Below are 20,011 nucleotides of genomic sequence, written 5' to 3' on the forward strand. Positions count from 1 at the left end.
GGTAGATCTATATAACTGTCATCGTGTCTCCGCTGGCCTCCTTTACTATGTATTGTGATGATATGATGTCACCAGAGCTTGAATCATGACATGTCCTAACCCAGCTCACTAGGACATTTATTTTTCCCCGGCAGAGTTACCTACAGGTCTGTAGCAAGCAGTTCAATGCATGTCCGGAGTTTGAATGTCAAACGTGAAGTTTGGTGTCCCAGCCAGCTCAGAAACCTAGCCCATTTGGAGCACAGATGCCAGCCCAAGGCCAGACTTGAATTAGAAGTGTGAAAGCTCTGTTCCACAGACAGTCAAGGGCGTCTAATCTTACTCCAATAAGGCTAGACTCGGGTCTACAAAACTGGGCTGCATTGACAGAGAATGCCACTCTATCGATTGATCATCTGTAAATTGTGCCTTAAAAAGCATCATGTGATGTCTCTGCCCTATGACATTAGCATGTCACATGCTATTTTTACAAATCATACATAACACTCAATGTATTCTCCAAATACTACAATGACATGTTAGAGAGTAGATTTATAGTTTTGGATAGAGCTAAATTCTCTAGTTAAGGCTGCCACTTTTCTGTTAGGAGAGTTTGGACACAGGAAATGTGAGCTACTCGTCAAGCCACTTCCAATGAGCCCTCGGGGGCTTAGGTGGAGAGTTCAGCTGTTTTGGCAAGTTCTAAATTCAGTCAACACATCCTCACATTGCTTTTGGTTCCCTCAGCATCTCTTTATTTTTAACTCACTTTATTCTACGCTCCATTGACAGCCCCGTCTTCTGTTTGTAAAGTAGCTTCTTTGGTGCTGTATCGTAGGCCTACATGTTTTCTGTTACATATTGCACAATAAGCTTCTGTTGTCTGGTTGAGAATGCCAAAGATGAGATCATCCTTTTGGATGGTTAGTTATTTTTCTACTGGGATTTTCTACTGAAGGTGATTTAAAGTCAACTCCTTAGTTCCACAGATAATATTCTAACCAAGGTTTTGTATGGGCAGACGTTTCTATTTCTGTAGATTAGAGTCATCCCTACACCGTGGGAAGTTTTATCAGGTTGAGTAGGAAAACAATATTATCCAATATGCCTTTTTTTTCCTGAAAGTGGTAGTTGCTGAAACAGAGTAAACATGGTGTGTTTTTTCTCCAGGGGTAGGATAGCATAGGGATCATCCGGTCAATAAGGAGGTCACTGGATTTAGAGGGACTCTGGTCCATTTGGGCTTGTCAGTCAAACTGCGGGCGGAAAACAACACTGATGAGGGATGGCTTTCCTTTGATGCCTGGACCATGGAACCCCACTGATGATCAAGATGAATAGTTATTTGTAGAGCATCATCTGTCGGTGGACCGACTTGTGAAATAGTGAATGGTATTTTCCAGCTCAAGACTTATGTTGAATTATTCTTAAACTTCGATTCATCCCCCATTTGTGAGATTGGTAAGCTTTTAGAGGGTCATAGGGGACACAAAGTAACCATGATTTTGATAACTATTCACAGTGTGGTCAAAGCCAACCTCAATGTTCAACACAGAACAGCTTCTGTAGAGAGGGAGAGAGGATAAACGAGTGAGTGAACACCCAGTGAAAAAAGAGCTTAATATAACTTAATCTTTTGTGACCTTTTAACTGTTGCTGCAGTGGAACCTCTCTATAGGCCCCTCTCTTAGCTTGATCTATCTAAACTGGGGCAGAGGAAGCATTTATTTAGATTTATTCACACATTTAAAAGATGATGGTCAGTTGGTTGCTCCACTATCTGACAATTAGGTCAATCTTACCCCCCTCTAAAATGTTTTGTCAAAACAGTTGTAATAAATCAGTGAATCTGAGAAAAACGTCTTTGGACCATTTTATAGGATAAATGTTACAGGAATGCATAGTGGCAGACTGGACAAGTGTTGCTTTCCAGCAGTCTTAAGGCTACGTGGGCCAGAAAAATAAAGGGGTCTATTTTGGAGTCTAGTCTGTGGGGGGAGATATGTCAGCTGTTCAGCATTAGGATTTACCAGAGCTGGAAAAAAAGAAAGTGCCACAGGCAGCCTCCTTCAGGGACTGGGAGACAGCCCGCTAACATGGGCATGTTCTCTGTTTGCCAACCTTTTGTTGTTAATCTTGGGGGATTTGTCAGAGAAAAAGACAAGGATTGTACAAACTTTTTATGATGGACAGTTTTGTCTTGTTGAAAGGTAATCTCTTTCTTGTTGTACTGGAAGGGCAAGTGAGCTGAGACTCTTTTCTAGAATAGGCTAAACACAATTATGCACCAAGCCTAAGGTGAGCTTTTCAAGTTAGGTAGTCCCGCATTATATAAATATTTGGGTACATTATTTATTACTGTAAATGTGTATCCATTTGTTGAAACTTATCATGTAACTTGATGCTTAATTAAAAGTTTTTTTTGACATTGTACACTTTTAGTTTAGTATATAGGTTGCCCAAACTTGGGGCTACTAATTATTAGGGTTCCATCGATCTGCAAAGACCAGTCTTAATGCAATATCCTAGTAGTTGTAGTAATAATTCATACATTTCAATAAGTCAAGACGGCAGAGAAGTTGATTTTAGAGGGGGAGCTGTAAGTCATTTTGGAATTGTTGATTTGGCTGTGGGGGAGTTTAAAGTTGGTACTTGATTGTGAATTTGTATTCACAGGCAAAACCACTTAACCACGTGACTAGGTTGATTCTCTTATTCAGTAAGGATTACAAAAAGGTAAAGTCTTGTGAAGTGTATGGTTTTAGTCTCAAGTTGGACCTCAAATTCCCTGGGAAGAAGTAGACCGCTAACGTGTCAAGAATAAGACAGAAGAGTGCATCTTTGCCAGCCATCCTGCCACACCATGGGAGACAAGTCTGGTGGAAAAGTAGCGGCTGCAAGTAAGTAAATGCATCTGACTGACTAACTGAATTACTGTCTATCTATCTATCTGTCTGTCTGTCTGTCTGTCTGTCTGTCTGTCTGTCTGTCTGTCTGTCTGTCTGTCTGTTTAGTCTGGTCTGACTGGTCAGCGTGTGGCTAAAACACCCTTCCCGTTTGTGCCAGTGAACCGGATCCAGGTGGTGAAGGGTTTGGAGGATCTGGAGGTGTGTGAGAGTGACAGCTGTGCGTTCGAAGTGACCCTCAGTCTGGCCTACATTGATGGCCTCTGGTCGAAGGACGGTGTCAGACTGAAGTCTAAGCCCACATGTCGTATCAGCGCCCATGGGAAGCGACACACCCTGGAGCTAACCCGGGTGATCATAGGAGACACTGGCTTGTTCTCCTTCCAGGCTGATGGAGTGCAAAGTTCAGGCAGACTTACAGTCACAGGTAGGCTGGCAGCATAACTGTTTACAGCTCAGTACAGCACAGGGAGAAATATAAAACTACTTTTTTCAATCCCAGTTGGATTGATCACTTGTAGGATTGAGCTGCTACTAACAGTTTGTCCTGTTTGTGCACATTGGATCATCTGCCAGCCAGAGACATCAAGATCGTGAAAGAGCTGGAGGATGCTAACGTGATGGAGCGTCAGAGCGTGTCCTTCCTGTGCAAGGTCAACTTTGAGGATGTGGACGGACGCTGGTACAGAGACAGCAGCCGGATCAGACCCAGCGACAACATCAAGATCAGACACGACGGTGAGGAATACCCGGTGTTGAACCACAATCGGTGACCTATCGAAAGCTGTGATCGAGGGTTGCTGTTCTAATTGCTTGCCAATGTTAGGGTTAGGGCTCAAACATTTGCTGAACAGTATGGCAAGCCATTAGAACAGTGGTCCCTGGTCACAGTTTTCAATGAGTTACCGATTTCGAACACGGGCAAAGTTTTTTTGAAAGTAGGCAGTACCAAGCCAGATTACAAAGTGATATGCTCACAAATACTCAGTTCAACAGTGACATGACACAATGTCCCAATTTGGGTTTGGTGTTCCACTCAATCCAGACGCTTGTACTAAAAGAGTTGTCTGTTTGAACAGGTAAAACTCACACCATAAGCTTCAAGTCTGTGAGACCAGAGCATGCTGGGGAGATACGCTTCACGGCGGACAGAGTCTCCTCTTACGCAACCCTCACAGTAAAAGGTGAACACAATCAACCAAATCCAGGCCTTTGAGATAAGGGTATTGTATTGGGGTTTAATTGTGCGTTATCGTTTGTGAAATGCTCCAATGCACGCTCCTGCCTCCACAGAGCTGCCAGTGCAGATAGTAAAACCTCTGAGGGTGAAGATTGCCATGTATCGTCACCGCGGGTTACTGGAGTGCCAGGTGTCCCGACCGAATGCTCAGGTGAAGTGGTTCAAGAACCAGAAACAGATCCAGCCCAGCAGGAAGTACCAGTTGATCGCCCAGGACGTGTACCGCCAGCTGACCATTGATGACGTGTGCTCGTCCGACGAGGACACCTACACATGTGATGCAGCAGATGACAAGACCTCCTGCCAGCTGCTGGTGGAGGGTGAGACTCAACCAAACACCACCTTCTGTTGCCTTGACCAACCCTGGAACAGGCCGTCATGCACAGCGTCAATTCCTTTACGTTAGAATGCAAACATACAACATGTTTTTGGAAAATTTCTTTTGTGTCTTTTTGGGGTGTTTTTCTTTATTTCCGTGCTCCCGTGTTATTGACGCAACGTCTTTGTGTTGGACACAGAGACGGCCATTAGCATCGTGCGCGGCTTGAGCTCTGTGGAGGTGATGGAGCCAGAGCCTGCCCTGTTCCAGGTAGAGACCAACCTGCGCTCGGGGAGGCCCCCCAGGTGGACCCTGAAGGAGAAGGTTCTAGAAAGCAGTTCCGCTGTGCAGATAGACAGACAGGGCACCCTCCACCGCCTCTGCCTCTCCTCCACTGACAGCTCCATGTCGGGTCCCGTTCAATTCACTGCCGGCAAGAGCCGCTCCACTGCACAGCTCACTGTAAAGGGTGAGACGTCCACAACCGTAGAAACGTTGGACCACAAGGTATCATCTCATATCCCCCATAAAATCAACCCTCTCCTTTCTCTGTCCAGAGCGCCCCCTACAGGTGCTACAGCCCATGGCGGACATGGAGGTGAAGGAGAACAGCTCGGTGACACTGAGCTGTGAGTTTGCCCCATCCCCCAGAGTGGTGCGCTGGTTCAAGGGGCGCACCGCCCTGAAGAACTGTGGGAAATACAGCATGAGGAGGGAGAGGAGCCGGGCAGAGCTGACCATCCAGGGGGCGAGTGCTGTGGACGGGGGTCAGTACCGCTGTCTGGCAGGAGGAGCCCAGAGCACAGCGACTGTCACTGTGGAAGGTGAGGTCCATACTCAAGTGAATGGAAAAATTATATTGCAATATTTAGTCATTTAGCAGACGCTCTTATCCAGAGCGACCTACAGTAAGTACAAGGACATTCCACCGAGGCAAGTAGGGTAAAGTGCCTTGCCCAAGGACACAACGTCATTTGCCACGGCCAGGAATCGATCTGGCAACCTTCAGATTACTAGTCCGATTCCCTAACCGCTTAGCCATCTGACTCCCAGTCTGTATCTTGTATTGTTTTGATCTGATGTGACTTCCAGTTTTGCTGTCATCAAATGTTGTTAATCATAATAAGTGTTGCACGCGTACACAAGTTCTATCGAAGGGATCATATTTGCTTCTCCAGACAGATGTACATTACACTCACCTACCTGCTTGTCCCATACACTGTTTGGCTGCAGTTCGAAGATTAAGGATCGTCAAGCACCTAGAGAGCATGGAGGTGGAGGAGGAGAACAGCGCCACATTTGCCTGTGAGCTCAACTATGTCGTGGCTGATATGCAGTGGCTTCTCAACAACAACCGCCTCTACTCAAGCCCCATCACCAGGATCCAGCACCTGGGCACCATGCACAGCCTGACAATCAAACATCTCTCCCCCCAGGAGAGCAGGGTCACCTTTAAGGCTGGCCCAGTCACGGAGACCGTCTCACTCAAGGTCAAAGGTCAGACCAGCTCTGTGGTCCGTGTGAGATACAATTGTCCTAGATGAAAATTACATTTCAAATGTCTTGTAAAATACAAACAAAAAAACCTCATCATAAAAACATCATGTGAAAATTTGAATAACAATTTGATATTTTCAAGTGGTGTAATTTGTGGTGTCTAATGTTGCATATTGTCTTCTGGTAAAATGAACGTGATCCTTGTTTCACTCCAGAACGCCCGTCGGTGTTCCTAAGATCTTTGGAGGATGCAGCAGGGGAGGAGCAAGGAAAGGTCTGCCTGCAATGCGAGGCTTCCAAGGAGAAGGTCTCTCCTGTGTGGAAGAAGGATGGTGTGCCACTGTCCACCAGTGCCAAACACGAGCTTCTCCACTTCTGCAAGTCCTTGACTCTAATCGTACACAGTCTGACCAAGGAAGATGCAGGCCAGTACAGCTGTGACCTGGGCACCAGCCAAACCAAGGCTAAGGTCACTGTTCACGGTTGGTATTACAAAACCAAAAACCTGGATGGACAACTGATTTGATGACCTGTTTTTTTAGTATTACCATGTAGCTTGGAAAGAGACTTTATAATTGTTTTGCTAGATTAATTAATTAATTGTTCTATTGGAAATATTTTGGGATTCTCATTGTGCTTATGAATATTCTTGGACAATATTGTTATGGGAACATTGTAGCCTCAATACAGGGCTTGTTACATTGTCAAATACACTTGAGTAAAAACATCCAGTACAACACAATGCACACTAAGAACTCCACATGCCCAGATGATCAATAAATGACTGTCCGGTCTGGTCCAACCCAGACCTTCACATCATCATTGTCCAGCGCATGAAGACTGCATCAGTCCTGGAAGGGGAGAGCTGCTCCTTCGAGTGCGTCCTCTCCCATGAGGTCAGCGACGAGCCGAGCTGGAGCGTCAACCGCCAGCCTGTGGTCAGCAACAGCCATCTCCAGCTGGACAGCAAGGGCCGGCGGTACAGGATGACCGTGAGGGACGCCAAGGTGTCGGACGCTGGGGACGTGGTGTTCACCATCAGAGAGCTCAGCTGCAGGACCATGCTGTTTGTCAGAGGTGAGGGTGTGTGTGCTTGATTAGACACGGCGGGCCACCCTGAACCATTGGATGACTCCCATATTTGTACATGATACTTAAACTTGCTGTTTGGTTCCTTTAGCAGACGCTTTGATCCAAAGATAGATCTTAGGCTTTCATAGAAAGTTTAATGCAAAATCTAGGATCTGAAGTTCATTGTTTTAACAGTATTTCAGTGGTCAGAGTCAACAGCCTGTATTTCCCAGGAGCAGAAGAAAACAATAATAATAATAAGACCTCAACTACGGCACAACTATAACATCTCAACTACAGTATAACAGTATAGTATTCTGTACCCTTACATACAGCAGAAACAAGATGGTTCATATAACTGTGTATCTGTGACTGTGTTTGTGTGTGTATGTTTGTGGTGTCTGTGTGTTTGTTTGTGTGTGTATGTCACTGTGAGTGGTGTCTTTGTGGGTATGTTTGTGTTTGTGGGTATGTGTGCGGTGTCTGTGTATGTGCATGTGTGCGTATGCAGAGAAGACTGTCCACGTGTTTCGAGACATGCTGAATGCCAGGGCCACCCCAGGGGAGGACGCAGAGCTGAGCTGTGAGATCACCAAACCCGAAGCCACCATCCGCTGGCTGAAGGACGGCCACCATATCCGAGCCAATGCCAGGTACGAGATCAGCGTGGAGGGGCACATGGTCAGGCTGGTCATCAGGAACACCACCATCCGAGACTCTGGGGAGTACTGCTGCGAGGCAGATGGCATCGCCACAAGGGCCAGACTGGAGGTCAGAGGTGAGACTGCCCTGCTTGGATGCTCTGCTCTACTTGGTACTTGGATGTCACTGTGTTAGCTGCTACTCATGGGGTCACAGCTAAATAGTACCTGATGATGATCACTGTTCATTGGAAGCTTATGTTCGTGATTGGGTCCATGGTACCTATTCCACAATATAAATAGTGTACTGGAATACACCAGTGTCTATTTGGATACTCTTTAATTCGACTGCCGTATCAGAGCTCCACTGGTTGAGTGTGTGACGGACTATCCCATTCCACCCCCCTTGCAGAGCTGCAGCACACATTTGCGCAGGAGCTGAAGGACACATTGGCAGAGCAGAAGGCCAAGGCAACCCTGGAGTGCGAGACCAGGCGTCCGGCCAAGCGCGTCACCTGGTTCAAGGGCATGTTGGAGCTGAGGGCGGGCAGGAAGTACACCATGAGGCAGAAGGGCGTGGTCCTATCGCTCACCATCAGTGGCCTGGAGAGAGGCGACACGGACGTGTACACGTGTGATGTCGGCACCATGCAGAGCCGGGCGCTGCTGACCGTGCACGGTGAAGAACCGCCACACTGCCTCTGTTGGCATGTTCCTGGAGGAACTGATCCCCCCCCAAATCAGCGACATGAATTGCTTGAAAAATTTTGAACACTACCATAGTTTAAATGATACAGAGCATCATTGAACACTACAGTGTTGAACACTAAAATGTAGAACACCACCATAGTTGAAATACTACAGAGCATCACTGAACACTTCAATGTTGAACACTAAAATGTTGAACAGTACCAATGTTTAAATGACATACAAAATAGATGAAGGGATCGAACTGATGACTTACGATGATGTTCGAAGACTTTTGCAATCCAAATCTGACCGCTGTAGTTAGACCCCGTTGTACAGTGACGCACAGCTGTCGTTTAACATCTACCACCTGTGTGCGCTTTGCTTCCCCAGGCCAGAAGGTGCTGATCCAGGAGGAGCTGGAGGACGTGGAGTGTCTGGAGGGGGACACGGCTGTGTTCAGGTGTCGTATCTGTCCCAGCGACTTCAGCGGCGTTAAGTGGTACCTAGACGAGACGCTGCTCTACACCAACCAGCTCAATGAAATCCAGGTGGGAGTGGGCGGCTACCACACGCTGGTTTTCAGACAGCTGGCCCGCAAAGACACAGGAACCATCTCCTTTGAAGCCGGGAGCAAGAGGTCTTATGCTTCACTGTTAGTTCGAGGTAACTCACTGCGACCTAGTCCCTCACTGCAAAAACTCGACATCTAACTACATGTGATATTCTTGATTTGAATTTTGAAATCATGATTTTTTACCTTAATAATTTTATTTTACTATTTTAATTTAACGTTTCTTCTCCATACTCCTGAAGAACGACGTCCCACCATCACCAAGGCGTTGGAGGACTGCGAGGCCATCGAGGGCGGCGGCTTGGTGCTGTGGTGTGTGACCTCCAAGCCTTGCCACATCCTTTGGTACAAAGATGGCTGCCTCATGTGGAACTCGTCCAAGTACTACGCCACCCGCTGCGGGACAGAGGCCCGGCTCAATATCCGGGAGGTCAGCAGGAATGACGCAGGGGTATACGAGTGCAGCGCAGGCTCCGTCCTTACCAAAGCTGTGGTCACGGTCAGAGGTACGCTGCAAAAACTCAACATCTAACTGAGTGTGATCATCTTGATTTTAGATTTTAAATGTACTGTAAACAATATGTTACTTAAATCAATCTAATCAAGTGAAATTCAATTACTGCGCTGGCTGAAAAGTATACTTGTTTTAAAAATAAGGCTCATGATGAATATTTATACACCTTGATTTGATGAGGTATTTTTTCAGTTTAGAACCAAGGGCTCTGGGGATGTGCTTTTTGTGGCTGAACTAGTCAGACTAGACATCCGTGTTCTTGTTATGGAGCTTTGTTTTGTGACTTTAGTCGAGCTTCTCAGTACGAACTGTAGTGTTCCTTTCACATTTCCTGAAATTGTGCCATCGGCTGAGGTGAGATGTTAGTGTTGTGCAAAAGTTGTTTGATGGCTCTCTCGTCTGACTGTTCCAGCCATACCAGCCGAGTTCACCCAGAGTCTCCAGACCATGGAGGCCAGGGAGGGGGAGAGTGTGACCTTGACCTGCGAGTACTCCCTCCCTGGGGTTCCGTACAGCTGGAAGAAGGGCCAGGAGACCCTCAGGGCTTCTGAGAAGTATGTGATGAAGCAGAGGAAGTCCATCATCTCTCTGATCATCACAGCCCTGAACACAGACGACTCAGGAGACTACAGCTGTTTGTGCAGAGAACACCGGACCACGGCCAGTCTCAAAGTGCACGGTATTGACTTAGTCCACCAAACGTTTGAAGGCTTCATGTATGCAGACAGGGAGACTTTTGGTTGATGTTCCATTATTTGCTGCTCATGGTGTGGTAGATATACTTGATGTTTGTATCGAGGGTAAAATAACTGACCACAACTGATTGCTATTATATTCAAATTGTGAGTATAGTATGTCAATTTACTGTAGTTGGAGGTTCAAATACAAACCAAAGCTTTCAAATTCAGTAACATTTGTTATATCTGAAACACAATTTCCCGTTTGTGTACAAGATTCAGTTATCATTAGTTAACATTATAAAAACATTATAAAAGTATTTTTGTATAGTTTGAGAGGAAAATGTTTCGCTGCGTTGTTCCACCCAACACCTAACGTTGCTTCTATTTACTTTGTAGCGATTCCCATAACTTTCAAACAGCAGCTGAAGAGCATGCAGGTGGAGGAGGGAAACAGTGTGACTCTACGCTGTGAGCTGTCCAAACCTGGGGTGCCCGTGAAGTGGATGAAAGGCGATGAACTGCTGAAGAACGGAGCCAAGTTTCAGATGAGGAAGAGAGACACCATACTGGAGCTCCTCATCTGGAAAACCGTACCTGAGGACAGCAGCGTCTACAGTTGTGTGTGTTCAGACCAGTCCACCTCCTCCACCGTCAATGTCACTGGTAAGACAATTTTTAATGGCCACAAAGAACAATGACTTATCAAGTCTAGCTGGGTTTTTCTGAAAAGCTCCTCTTAATTTGAAGTCTGGCCGGTCAAGAAATATCATCATATCTGACTTGCTATTTTCTCATATTCTTAGCCCTCCCCATCACCTTCATACATAAGTTAAGGAACATCCAGATAGAGGAGGGCAACACCGCTACTATGCGCTGTGAGCTCTCCAAACCCGGACATTCAGTGGAGTGGAGGAAGGGAGGGGAAGAGCTCCTTTCAAATGGAGAGAAGTACCACATCAGGCACAGAGAGCAGCTGGTCGAACTGAGGATTCTTGATGCCAAACCTGAGGACAGCGATATCTACACTTGCATTTGTGGCAACATCGAGACCACATCTACTCTCACTGTTAACGGTGAGTGTTGGATTTATTTTATTTAGTTAAATGTGAACATTGCTTTACTGTTCTTTTTCAATGATCAACAAGACCATTTGGATACATGTGTGATTTCATGAAATGTTGCCAATTGAAATCATACCATTGCTTCCCTAGTCAACAGGGCAGAAATGATTTAACCTCTGACAACCACTTTCGTAGCTCTTCCTGTGACCTTCAAACAAAAACTGAAGAACGTGCAGATCATCGAGGGGAACAACTTGACACTGCGCTGTGAGATCTCCAAGCCTGGCGTCCCTGTGGAGTGGAGGATGGGAGAAGATCGCCTGGAAAATGGAGACAAGTACCACATGAAGCAGAGAGATGCTACTGTAGAGATGATGATCAACGAGGTCGTACCTGATGATAGTGGAGTCTACATCTGTGTTTGCCGAGACCACAAGACCAAGGCTACAGTCAAAGTCATCGGTTAGAAGGAGTTTTCTGTTCTTTGTTCTTTATGGCAAATAAGTGGCTGCTTATGCCTAATACAGTCAAATTCACCACACAATCGCTTAGTCTACGGTCCATTTCAAAATGTCCCCTATCTAATCTACTTTATGGAGTGTTTTGTATAGAAGCTATCTACAGTTTTCTCAGCTCTTCTCATTCTATCCACTGTAACAGTGTACCTACCCATCCTGCAACAGTTTTTATTTATGGGAGCCACAAAAATAGCTTAAATCATGGAGAAAATTCAGTTGCTAGATAGTGTCAACCTGCTTGTTAACTTTGCCTGGGCAACACTGTGCTACCTCTGTGGAACATTGGTGTTGCTATGAAAGTTTCCTTGAATATAGTACGTTTTATAACAGTTTTTAAGGTACATTTTGATTCAGCAAAAAAAGGCATTTTGGTTAGATAGACCAGGCCTTAACTCTTGAGGAATACAAAACTGTTGTACTCTTTGTTGCTAATTTAAGCGATCCTAACCCAATCTTTGATATCACCTGCAGCTTGTGAAGCCTCATTCAAGGTAGGTCTGAAGAACCAGGAAGCATCAGAAGGCCACAATGTGACCCTACACTGTGAGCTTTCCAAGCCTGGAGTCCTACTCCACTGGTGGAAGGGGGAGGAGGAGGTGTCTGAGGGTCTGTTTGGAGGAAGGTTCCTGGTGAAACAAGAGGGGAAGATAGCCGAGATGACTATACAGAACGTGCAACCAGAGGACGCAGGGAAATACAGTTGTGTAACTGGAGACCAGAAGACCACTGCTGAATTAAATGTGAAGGGTGAGTAAACCAATGGACCAAAGTATTTGAATGAAACATGAATATGCAAGCGATACATTTGGTATTTGACAAATGGTGCAGGTAGGTCGTTCTGACTAAACGAGCCTCGCTAATATCTTTTTATGGGTCACCAGGACTCCCTGTTACATTCAAGCGAGAGCTCCAGAAGCTTTCTGTTAAAGAAGGGGACAGTGGGGCCTTCAGCTGTGAGCTCTCCAGGCCCGAAGCCCCTGTGGACTGGAGGAGAGGAAAAGTCATCCTGAAGTCTGGAGACAAGTACGAGATGAAGCAGGAGGGACGCATCACCAGGCTGGTCATCCACAACGTAGAAGAGGGGGATGCTGGGAAATACACCTGTCAGACCAAAGACAGCCAATCAACAGCTGAGCTTATTGTCAGGGGTAAGAACTACAGCCAGAACTACAGTAAAAAAACTTTGGAGTATGTACTTGCAGGAAGGTGTTTCCTCATAAAGGGTGTAGATTCAAATACACGCTGGGTGGTCTCTCGTTCTGCGTTTATCCAAGAGAGGTCAGCACAAAACAAGTGTATCCCCCTGGGCAACTGTGAAACCGGCATGCATTTATTTATATTGATAAATAAATACAATGCGGAGATGATACATTGTCCTGGTAATTAACATACATTTAGATTTTGAATTTTTTGAACTCTGGGTAACATAAGGACAACCATGATAATTTGCATATTTATATTTTATTCCTTTCAAACAAATGTATCCCAGGCCTACCAGCCACTTTCAAACAGCAGCTGAGGAATCAAGAGGTTGAGGAGGGTGATAGCGTTATGTTGAACTGCGAGCTCTCTAAACCTGCCCCCTCGGTGGAGTGGAGGAGAGGAGAGGAGGTGCTGAGGAGTGGAGAGAAGTACCAGATGAGGAAGAAGGACCAGCTGCTGGAGCTGAAGATAACCAACGCCAACCTTGAGGACAGCGGACAGTACACCTGCGTTTGTGGCGAGCAAAGGACAACAGCTAGTGTCATCGTGAATGGTAGGCGGGTTACATTACCGCTATTGTCCGAACTCAACCTGGAGGTTATTTTATTGTGTATTGTGAAATGTTGAATTGAAATCTGGGGGATAGGAACAGAGTGGATAACATAACTGGTAACATTGTTTGAAATACAATCCATACAATACTGGTCTGTAATACATAATAATTATAAAAAAGAAATGTTCCTTGCGTGTTGTAGAGCCTCCCATCACCTTTATAGAGGAGCTGAAGAATGTGAAGGTGGAGGAGGGCAACGGCATAGCCCTGCGCTGTGAGCTGTCCAGGCCTGGAGCTCCTGTGGAGTGGAGGAGAGGCCTGGACCTGCTGGCAAACGGAGAGAGGTACCAGATGAAGCAGAAAGACGCCGCGCTAGAGCTGCTCATCCGGAGGAGCCTGCCCGACGACAGCGGCGTGTACACCTGCATGTGCGCAGGCGCCAAAACCATCGCCACCGTAGTTGTCACGGGTGAGAGGGCACTGTGGTTGACAAGGAGGAATCTTCCGTGGAGATGTGTGTTTTCGATGTTTGGAACACTCAGCTAGTGTTGCTTCACTCATATTTGATATTAATTGAGATTTGCGGCTGGACTCATAATGTGGACCATAGTAAAAACAATGGCAACACTTCATATTAAAGTTACATTAACTATATAGTAACACCATTGTAAGTACATTATAATGATACAGTCTTAAGTGTTGGTGGTATAGGTTATTATAAAAGTGTAAGAAGGCACAGTTTGAGAGAGGGGTGTAATGTGGATGTTGTGATGGGGCAGTTGAAGGTTATTCAACCAAAACAGAAGATTGAAGTTCAACTCTTTTATTGTCAGATGCACAGAACAACACAAGATCAGACTGGGCACTTCTTAGGACAAGACAACACAAAGCAACCTGGCATAACATGACATATAAGTACTCAGAACATAGATTACAGCTATGATAAGCTAAAATATAATACATTAAATATACAAAATAATATACAATACAGTATACTAAACCTCTAATCCACATAACACATAGTACTAACCTTATAACCTATGCTAACCAAAAGACAAGTAGGGTACAATTAGTGCAATATTGCTGATAGTGCAACCAGTAGCTGAAAGTGCAACCAGTGGCTGAAAGTGACAGTGTGTAAAGATCAATACCAATCATACCAAGTGTCACTTGTGTAATAACTTTTACCCCTAACCCATAATGAAGTGTAACTACATAGAAGTTTCTATCTAACTAGAATACATGTTGCAAATTTATCGACTGTCGCTAGATTTAGTGACTTTTCACCTTCCCTAGGGACTACAAATCGTATCTAGCAATAAACTTTAACTGCTTTGTGAATGACGTCACATCTGCCTTTCTTAGTATTCTAGCATTCCCAATTTATAGAAATAGGCTATGTTAGATCTGTAATTGTACTTCCATGTTGTCCAAACCGCTATGTCTACACAGAGGTACATCTACAAATCTAAAGGTTGACGCAATATATGATGTAATCACGTAATCTAGTGACTTTTTGCGAAATTTCAAAGAGCTAATAATATTTTTGGGGCAACACTGACTACAATGTTGTTACCATTGGTATTTCTGTGTAGTTACATGGTAGTAGTCAACCTGTCATCACTCTGTGACTGTGTGCATGTTACTGCCCCTCAGCCATCCCAGTGGCCTTCAAACAGAAGCTTAAGAGCCAGGAGGTGTTGGAGGAGGGCAGTGTTTCCCTGCGCTGTGAACTGTCCAAACCAGGGATCCCCGTGGCGTGGAGGAAGGGAGAAAAGATCCTCCAGGGCCAAGACAAGTACCTCATGAAGCAGGAGGGCAAAGTGGCTGAGATGCACATCAGCAAGGTCTGTCTACAGGATGCCGGGGAATACAGCTGTGTCGCAGGAGAAGTCAAGACCACGGCAGACATCAAAGTGAGAGGTACAAAATCCCATGCAAATGTGTGGATTGTTGATTCAGATTTGGAAGTCCTAGCATTCTTCTGGATTTTTTTCCTTAATAATCTTTAAAGTTTTTAGAAAATGGTTGAAAAGATGTCTGAATAACATAAGTTTAGTAAGCAAAGACAAGGCTTATGAGTGGATTCCATCTGCAATGTGCTTTGTCAGCTCTTCCCATCACCTTCGAGCGAGAGGTCCAAAACATGGAAGTCACAGAAGGGGACAGTGGGGCCTTCAGCTGTGAGCTCTCTAAGCCCGAAGCCCCTGTGGACTGGAGGAGAGGAAGAGTCATTCTGAAGTCTGGAGACAAGTACGAGATGAAGCAGGAGGGACGCATCACCAGGCTGGTCATCCACAACGTAGAAGAGGGGGATGCTGGGAAATACACCTGTCAGACCAAAGACAACCAATCGACAGCTGAGCTCACTGTCAGAGGTAAGATTCCTTAGTGTTGGTTCAGCCATTTTTTCTAGCTTCTTCCACCTTCAAATTCTATTCAAATAAAAAAAACTTTACTGTCCATCTCCATATGGGTTGAAAATTGTCTTCAGACAGAGGCTCAAACAAACAAAATAAAGATAAACAAAAATAATATAAGTAAAACCCACACAACTGTAGTGTAGGGCTGTATTTGGCAGCCCCTTTGTCACTGGTCACCCAGACACTCGTCTGGGACAGTCGTTGATTTGCATCACGACAGAGCGTGCTGTTTCTACTTGTAGAATATTTGTCAAAGTCGTTTGAATCCTATCGACGGTTATGCACGTATTGCGATGCACTAAGTATCCTAGTGCAGATTCAATCTTTAGTTTTTCAAACTTTCGGGTTTACAGCCCGTTTCCGCAAACCACTTTATGAGTGTATCAATATCAGCAGAACAAATTTCATGACCTTTTTCCGTTAAACGGATTAGTGTTTTTTGCACACTGAGGGCCCATAAGTTTAGGAAGGTGTCTTGTCCCCGTCTTACACTCATACTGTAATGTCCCTGAAAATCCATGTTCTTTGTCCTTAGATGGAATAAATGGAAAACAACAATACAAAACTTTCTATACGTATCCTGAGTATCCCTCAATCCTTTCCTGATAGGAATTGTGTACTAACCCCAGGAGAGACAACATAGAAAATACAATAATCCAATTCATTAATAAGAAACATCATAAGAAACAAAATCATATCAAACATGGCATTAAAAGCTGTTTAGAACTATATTTACAAGTTTACAAATATTTACAAATTTACAACTATAATTTCAGAGTCTTCCTCTGTCCACCTTCCCCTTCAACTGTTGAGATCACCTCTCCAGAGGTGTGTCATTAAGGTGTGATTGTCATTTTATCATTCATGCAAATCAACGACTGTCCCAGACGACTGTCTGGGTGACCAGTGACAAAGGGGCTGCCAAATAAAGCCCTACAGTAGTTTACCTTTTAAATTAAATGAATCGGAAAAAAAAGTATTATTGCTCTGTACTGCACTCATGATCATGATCACAAGATCATGACGGGATGAGTCAAGTCCTTCGTGTTGCTTTCCAGCTCCTCCAGTGACTTTCAAGGTGAAACTGAAAAACCAGGAGGTTGAGGAGGAGAACAGCGTGACCCTGCACTGTGAGCTCTCCAAACCTGGACTCGCCGTAGAGTGGAGGAGAGGGGACGAGCTGCTGAAGAATGGAGTCACGTACCAGATCAAGAAGAGAGACGCCACTGCGGAGCTGGTCATCAGGAAAGCGTCTGTCGGGGACAGCGGCGTCTACAGCTGTGTCTTCGCAGACATAAGAACCGCAGCGACAATCAAAATCACCGGTAGGAACATTTAATTAACATCTCAAGAAACATAATAGCGATTGTATTGGACGAGGTTGAAAGGAGGCTGCCAGCCCAAACACACCCCTCTAATCTAATTGTCTTCATCTATCTAAATGTCTTTGTAGATAATTTAGGGAAAACTTAAAACTTACGTATCCGTTATTAGGACAATGTGCCTGTACCTCAGTGTTGACGTTAACAGTGAACTGTCATGTCCCCAGCCATCCCCCTCACCTTCAAGATGGGGCTGAAGAACCAGGAGGCCCCAGAGGGGGGCAATGTGACTCTGTGCTGTGAGCTGTCCAAGGCGGGTGTACCCGTGCTGTGGTGGAGGGGCGAGGAGGAGATAAGCTCCGGGGGCAGGTACCAGATGATGCTAGAGGGGAAGGTGGCGGAGATGCACATAAGGAACATTCAGCCGGAGGACGTGGGCGAGTATAGCTGCATTTTTGGAGATCAGAAGACCACTGCTGAGGTCAACGTTAGAGGTCTGGACAGATTACTGACTCATGATAAAAAAGCATGGCATAACATATATTTAATTGTATCATCTTATCGCTTTCTTACCACGTTGACGTTTCCTTACGGGCGTTTGGTGTTTCTCCGAAAGCAATACATGCATGTTAAGGTTAATTTAAATCCAGGTCCGTCGTCATGACTCCTTCGAGGCGTGTGTAAGAAGCGTATGCCCCGGTTCTGTTTCAGCTGCTGCGTCCGTGTTCTTCGAGAAGGAGCTGGAGAGCCAGGAGGTGACGGAGGGAAAGTCCGTCTTGCTGTCCTGCGAGATCTCCAGTGCCAACGTCCCAGTCACCTGGAAGAGAGGCAGCAGGCCGGTCGAAGAGGGAGACAGGTTTACCGTGAGGAAGAAGGGCCGTGTGCACACGTTACAAATCACAAAGTTGCGCCTGGAGGATGCTGGGGAATATAGTTGCATCACCAGGGGGAAGAAGACGGTGGCCACTCTGATTGTGAGAGGTACGGAGCCAGCCCTACTGTCTCTGTCTCTCTTTCTCTCTCTCTGTCTCTCAGTGTCTCTATCTCTCTGTCTCTGTCTCGCTCTTTCTCTCTCAGTCTCTTTCTCAGTCTCTCTCTCAGTCTCTCTCACTCTTATCCTTTACTTGCTTCAGATTGTACGTACAACGGTTTCTTAATGGCAACGTCGTTTTTGTCCCGGGTCCCCAGAGCGTGTGCGAATTCTATCTGGGCTGAGTGACATGACGGTGACTGCCGGTGAGGACGCGGTGTTCACGTGCGAGCTGTCTGTCGCGGGCATGAATGAGGCGGCGTGGTGGCTCGGCTCCAGCCCGCTGCAGAAGAACGAGATGAACCAGATGATGTGTGAGGGTCACCTGCACACCCTAGTGCTGACCATGACCACCCCGGAGGAGACCGGCACGGTGGCCTTCGTGGTCGGGGAGGAGAGGACCTCTGCACGCCTGCTTGTGGTCCCCAAACCTATGGGTGAGGACAAGATGGAGGGGCGGGATGGAGGGTGAGGGCAGAGTGGAGGGTTGGTGTGAGGGCAGAGTGAAAGGGAGGTGGGGGAGGACAGGATGGAGGGCTGGTAGGTGAGGGCAAAGTGGAGGGGAAGTGGGTGAGGGCAGAGTGGAGGGGGAGGTAGGTTTAGGAAAAAGCAAGGCAAGTGCTGAATGTTGCACACACAATACGGATCACTGGAGTAGGCTTGTGTTTGAGTGGAAAGATATCATTTAAAATAAACGGTATTTTCCCCATTAGAATAGTTTTTATCCACAGTATCCTTTAAAATCCAGCGTTAAACAGTAGGACTGTACACATTTCGGCTTCACTAACATCAGCGTTTGACAATAGTCTTGATTGAGGAGAAACCGAAGGATGTCGACGCGACTGAGGGAGAAACGGCTGTGTTCTCCTGTATAACCTCTGACCTCACCACCCCGGTCACCTGGCGCTGCAACAACGTCCCACTCCTGATGGGAGACAAATACGAGACACAGAAGGAGGGCCAAAGAAACCTCCTGCTCATCCACCAGGTGGAGGTAGAAGACGCAGGGATATACTCCTGTGACACCGGAGACATGCAGAGTCGAGCCAGCCTCACTGTCACAGGTACAGATACATCTAGTCTATAATCAGGTTACTATTTGAACATATTATAGCTAACCATATTTTACCATACACAATACCGTTTAAATGAATTCCTTTGAAAGACAAAGGTTTTACTGAATTGCCAGTGAACAAGGTTGTTAAGTCTAAACATCCCCATAAGATAAAATATAATGAAACACATTGATATATAACATAATAACATCAATATAGTAAACATATATATAATTCAGTTTTTCACGACTGCTAAAACACATTTCACATAGCAATGAAGAAAATTTATTTTGGATTTTGAAACACTGGATTTTTGTGTTTTAACACCCATTGACGCTTTCCTGATGTATGACTATGTTTAGCCTGTGTTTTGCACCTCTCTTTTGCCAACCGTCTCTGGAGGGGGGGACCCCTCACTGAATTCCTCCCAAGGTTTCTTAAATTTGTTCTCCTCTAGTTAGTTTTTCTGGGAGTTTTTCCCTGTCTTCCTTGAGGGTTGAGGTTGGCTGAGGGGCAGTTCTATCAGTGTATGTTAAGGCCTCTGTGACATTGCTGGTAAAAAGGGATATACAAATACTGTGCATTTGATTTGGTTTGAAAATATTACAGTAACCATCACAACTTAGTACTGTCAACAAAGAACAAAGAAAAACAGGGTAAAAACCCTCTGGTGTGCTGGATCCAGCCTTGAAAACACTCCACACCTATGTCACCACAGGCCAATTCCATTGACTGTAG

At 45.6% G+C, this 20,011-nt stretch overlaps 1 protein-coding gene across 6 annotated transcripts in view; it reads left to right on the plus strand.

Annotated features, from left to right (window-relative positions):
• The first annotated feature begins 2,042 nt into the window (after positions 1-2,042).
• The window catches only part of obscna (obscurin, cytoskeletal calmodulin and titin-interacting RhoGEF a), a 47,466-nt gene continuing 29,497 nt past the window's right edge, over positions 2,043-20,011 (plus strand). For 5 of the 6 annotated variants that reach the window (XM_047049428.1, XM_047049430.1, XM_047049431.1 and 2 more), the window contains exons 1-30: positions 2,043-2,189; positions 2,656-2,879; positions 3,046-3,312; positions 3,462-3,623; positions 3,965-4,069; positions 4,179-4,445; positions 4,644-4,913; positions 5,002-5,268; positions 5,678-5,941; positions 6,157-6,423; positions 6,749-7,018; positions 7,524-7,790; positions 8,066-8,332; positions 8,734-9,006; positions 9,157-9,420; positions 9,841-10,107; positions 10,505-10,771; positions 10,912-11,181; positions 11,365-11,631; positions 12,159-12,434; positions 12,569-12,835; positions 13,177-13,443; positions 13,646-13,912; positions 15,100-15,366; positions 15,555-15,821; positions 16,925-17,191; positions 17,416-17,682; positions 17,900-18,169; positions 18,377-18,655; positions 19,025-19,282. In XM_047049428.1, the coding sequence (XP_046905384.1) occupies positions 2,843-2,879; positions 3,046-3,312; positions 3,462-3,623; positions 3,965-4,069; positions 4,179-4,445; positions 4,644-4,913; positions 5,002-5,268; positions 5,678-5,941; positions 6,157-6,423; positions 6,749-7,018; positions 7,524-7,790; positions 8,066-8,332; positions 8,734-9,006; positions 9,157-9,420; positions 9,841-10,107; positions 10,505-10,771; positions 10,912-11,181; positions 11,365-11,631; positions 12,159-12,434; positions 12,569-12,835; positions 13,177-13,443; positions 13,646-13,912; positions 15,100-15,366; positions 15,555-15,821; positions 16,925-17,191; positions 17,416-17,682; positions 17,900-18,169; positions 18,377-18,655; positions 19,025-19,282 (7,270 nt within the window). In that variant the 5' untranslated portion in view covers positions 2,043-2,189; positions 2,656-2,842. Of the gene's footprint in view, positions 2,278-2,655; positions 2,880-3,045; positions 3,313-3,461; positions 3,624-3,964; positions 4,070-4,178; positions 4,446-4,643; positions 4,914-5,001; positions 5,269-5,677; positions 5,942-6,156; positions 6,424-6,748; positions 7,019-7,523; positions 7,791-8,065; positions 8,333-8,733; positions 9,007-9,156; positions 9,421-9,840; positions 10,108-10,504; positions 10,772-10,911; positions 11,182-11,364; positions 11,632-12,158; positions 12,435-12,568; positions 12,836-13,176; positions 13,444-13,645; positions 13,913-15,099; positions 15,367-15,554; positions 15,822-16,924; positions 17,192-17,415; positions 17,683-17,899; positions 18,170-18,376; positions 18,656-19,024; positions 19,283-20,011 lie in introns of all 6 variants that reach the window. The other variant, XM_047049429.1, reaches the window with a different exon arrangement.

This window comes from Hypomesus transpacificus, chromosome 26 (genome assembly GCF_021917145.1).
Source record: "Hypomesus transpacificus isolate Combined female chromosome 26, fHypTra1, whole genome shotgun sequence".
In the NCBI taxonomy this organism is placed as follows: Eukaryota; Metazoa; Chordata; class Actinopteri; order Osmeriformes; family Osmeridae; genus Hypomesus; species Hypomesus transpacificus.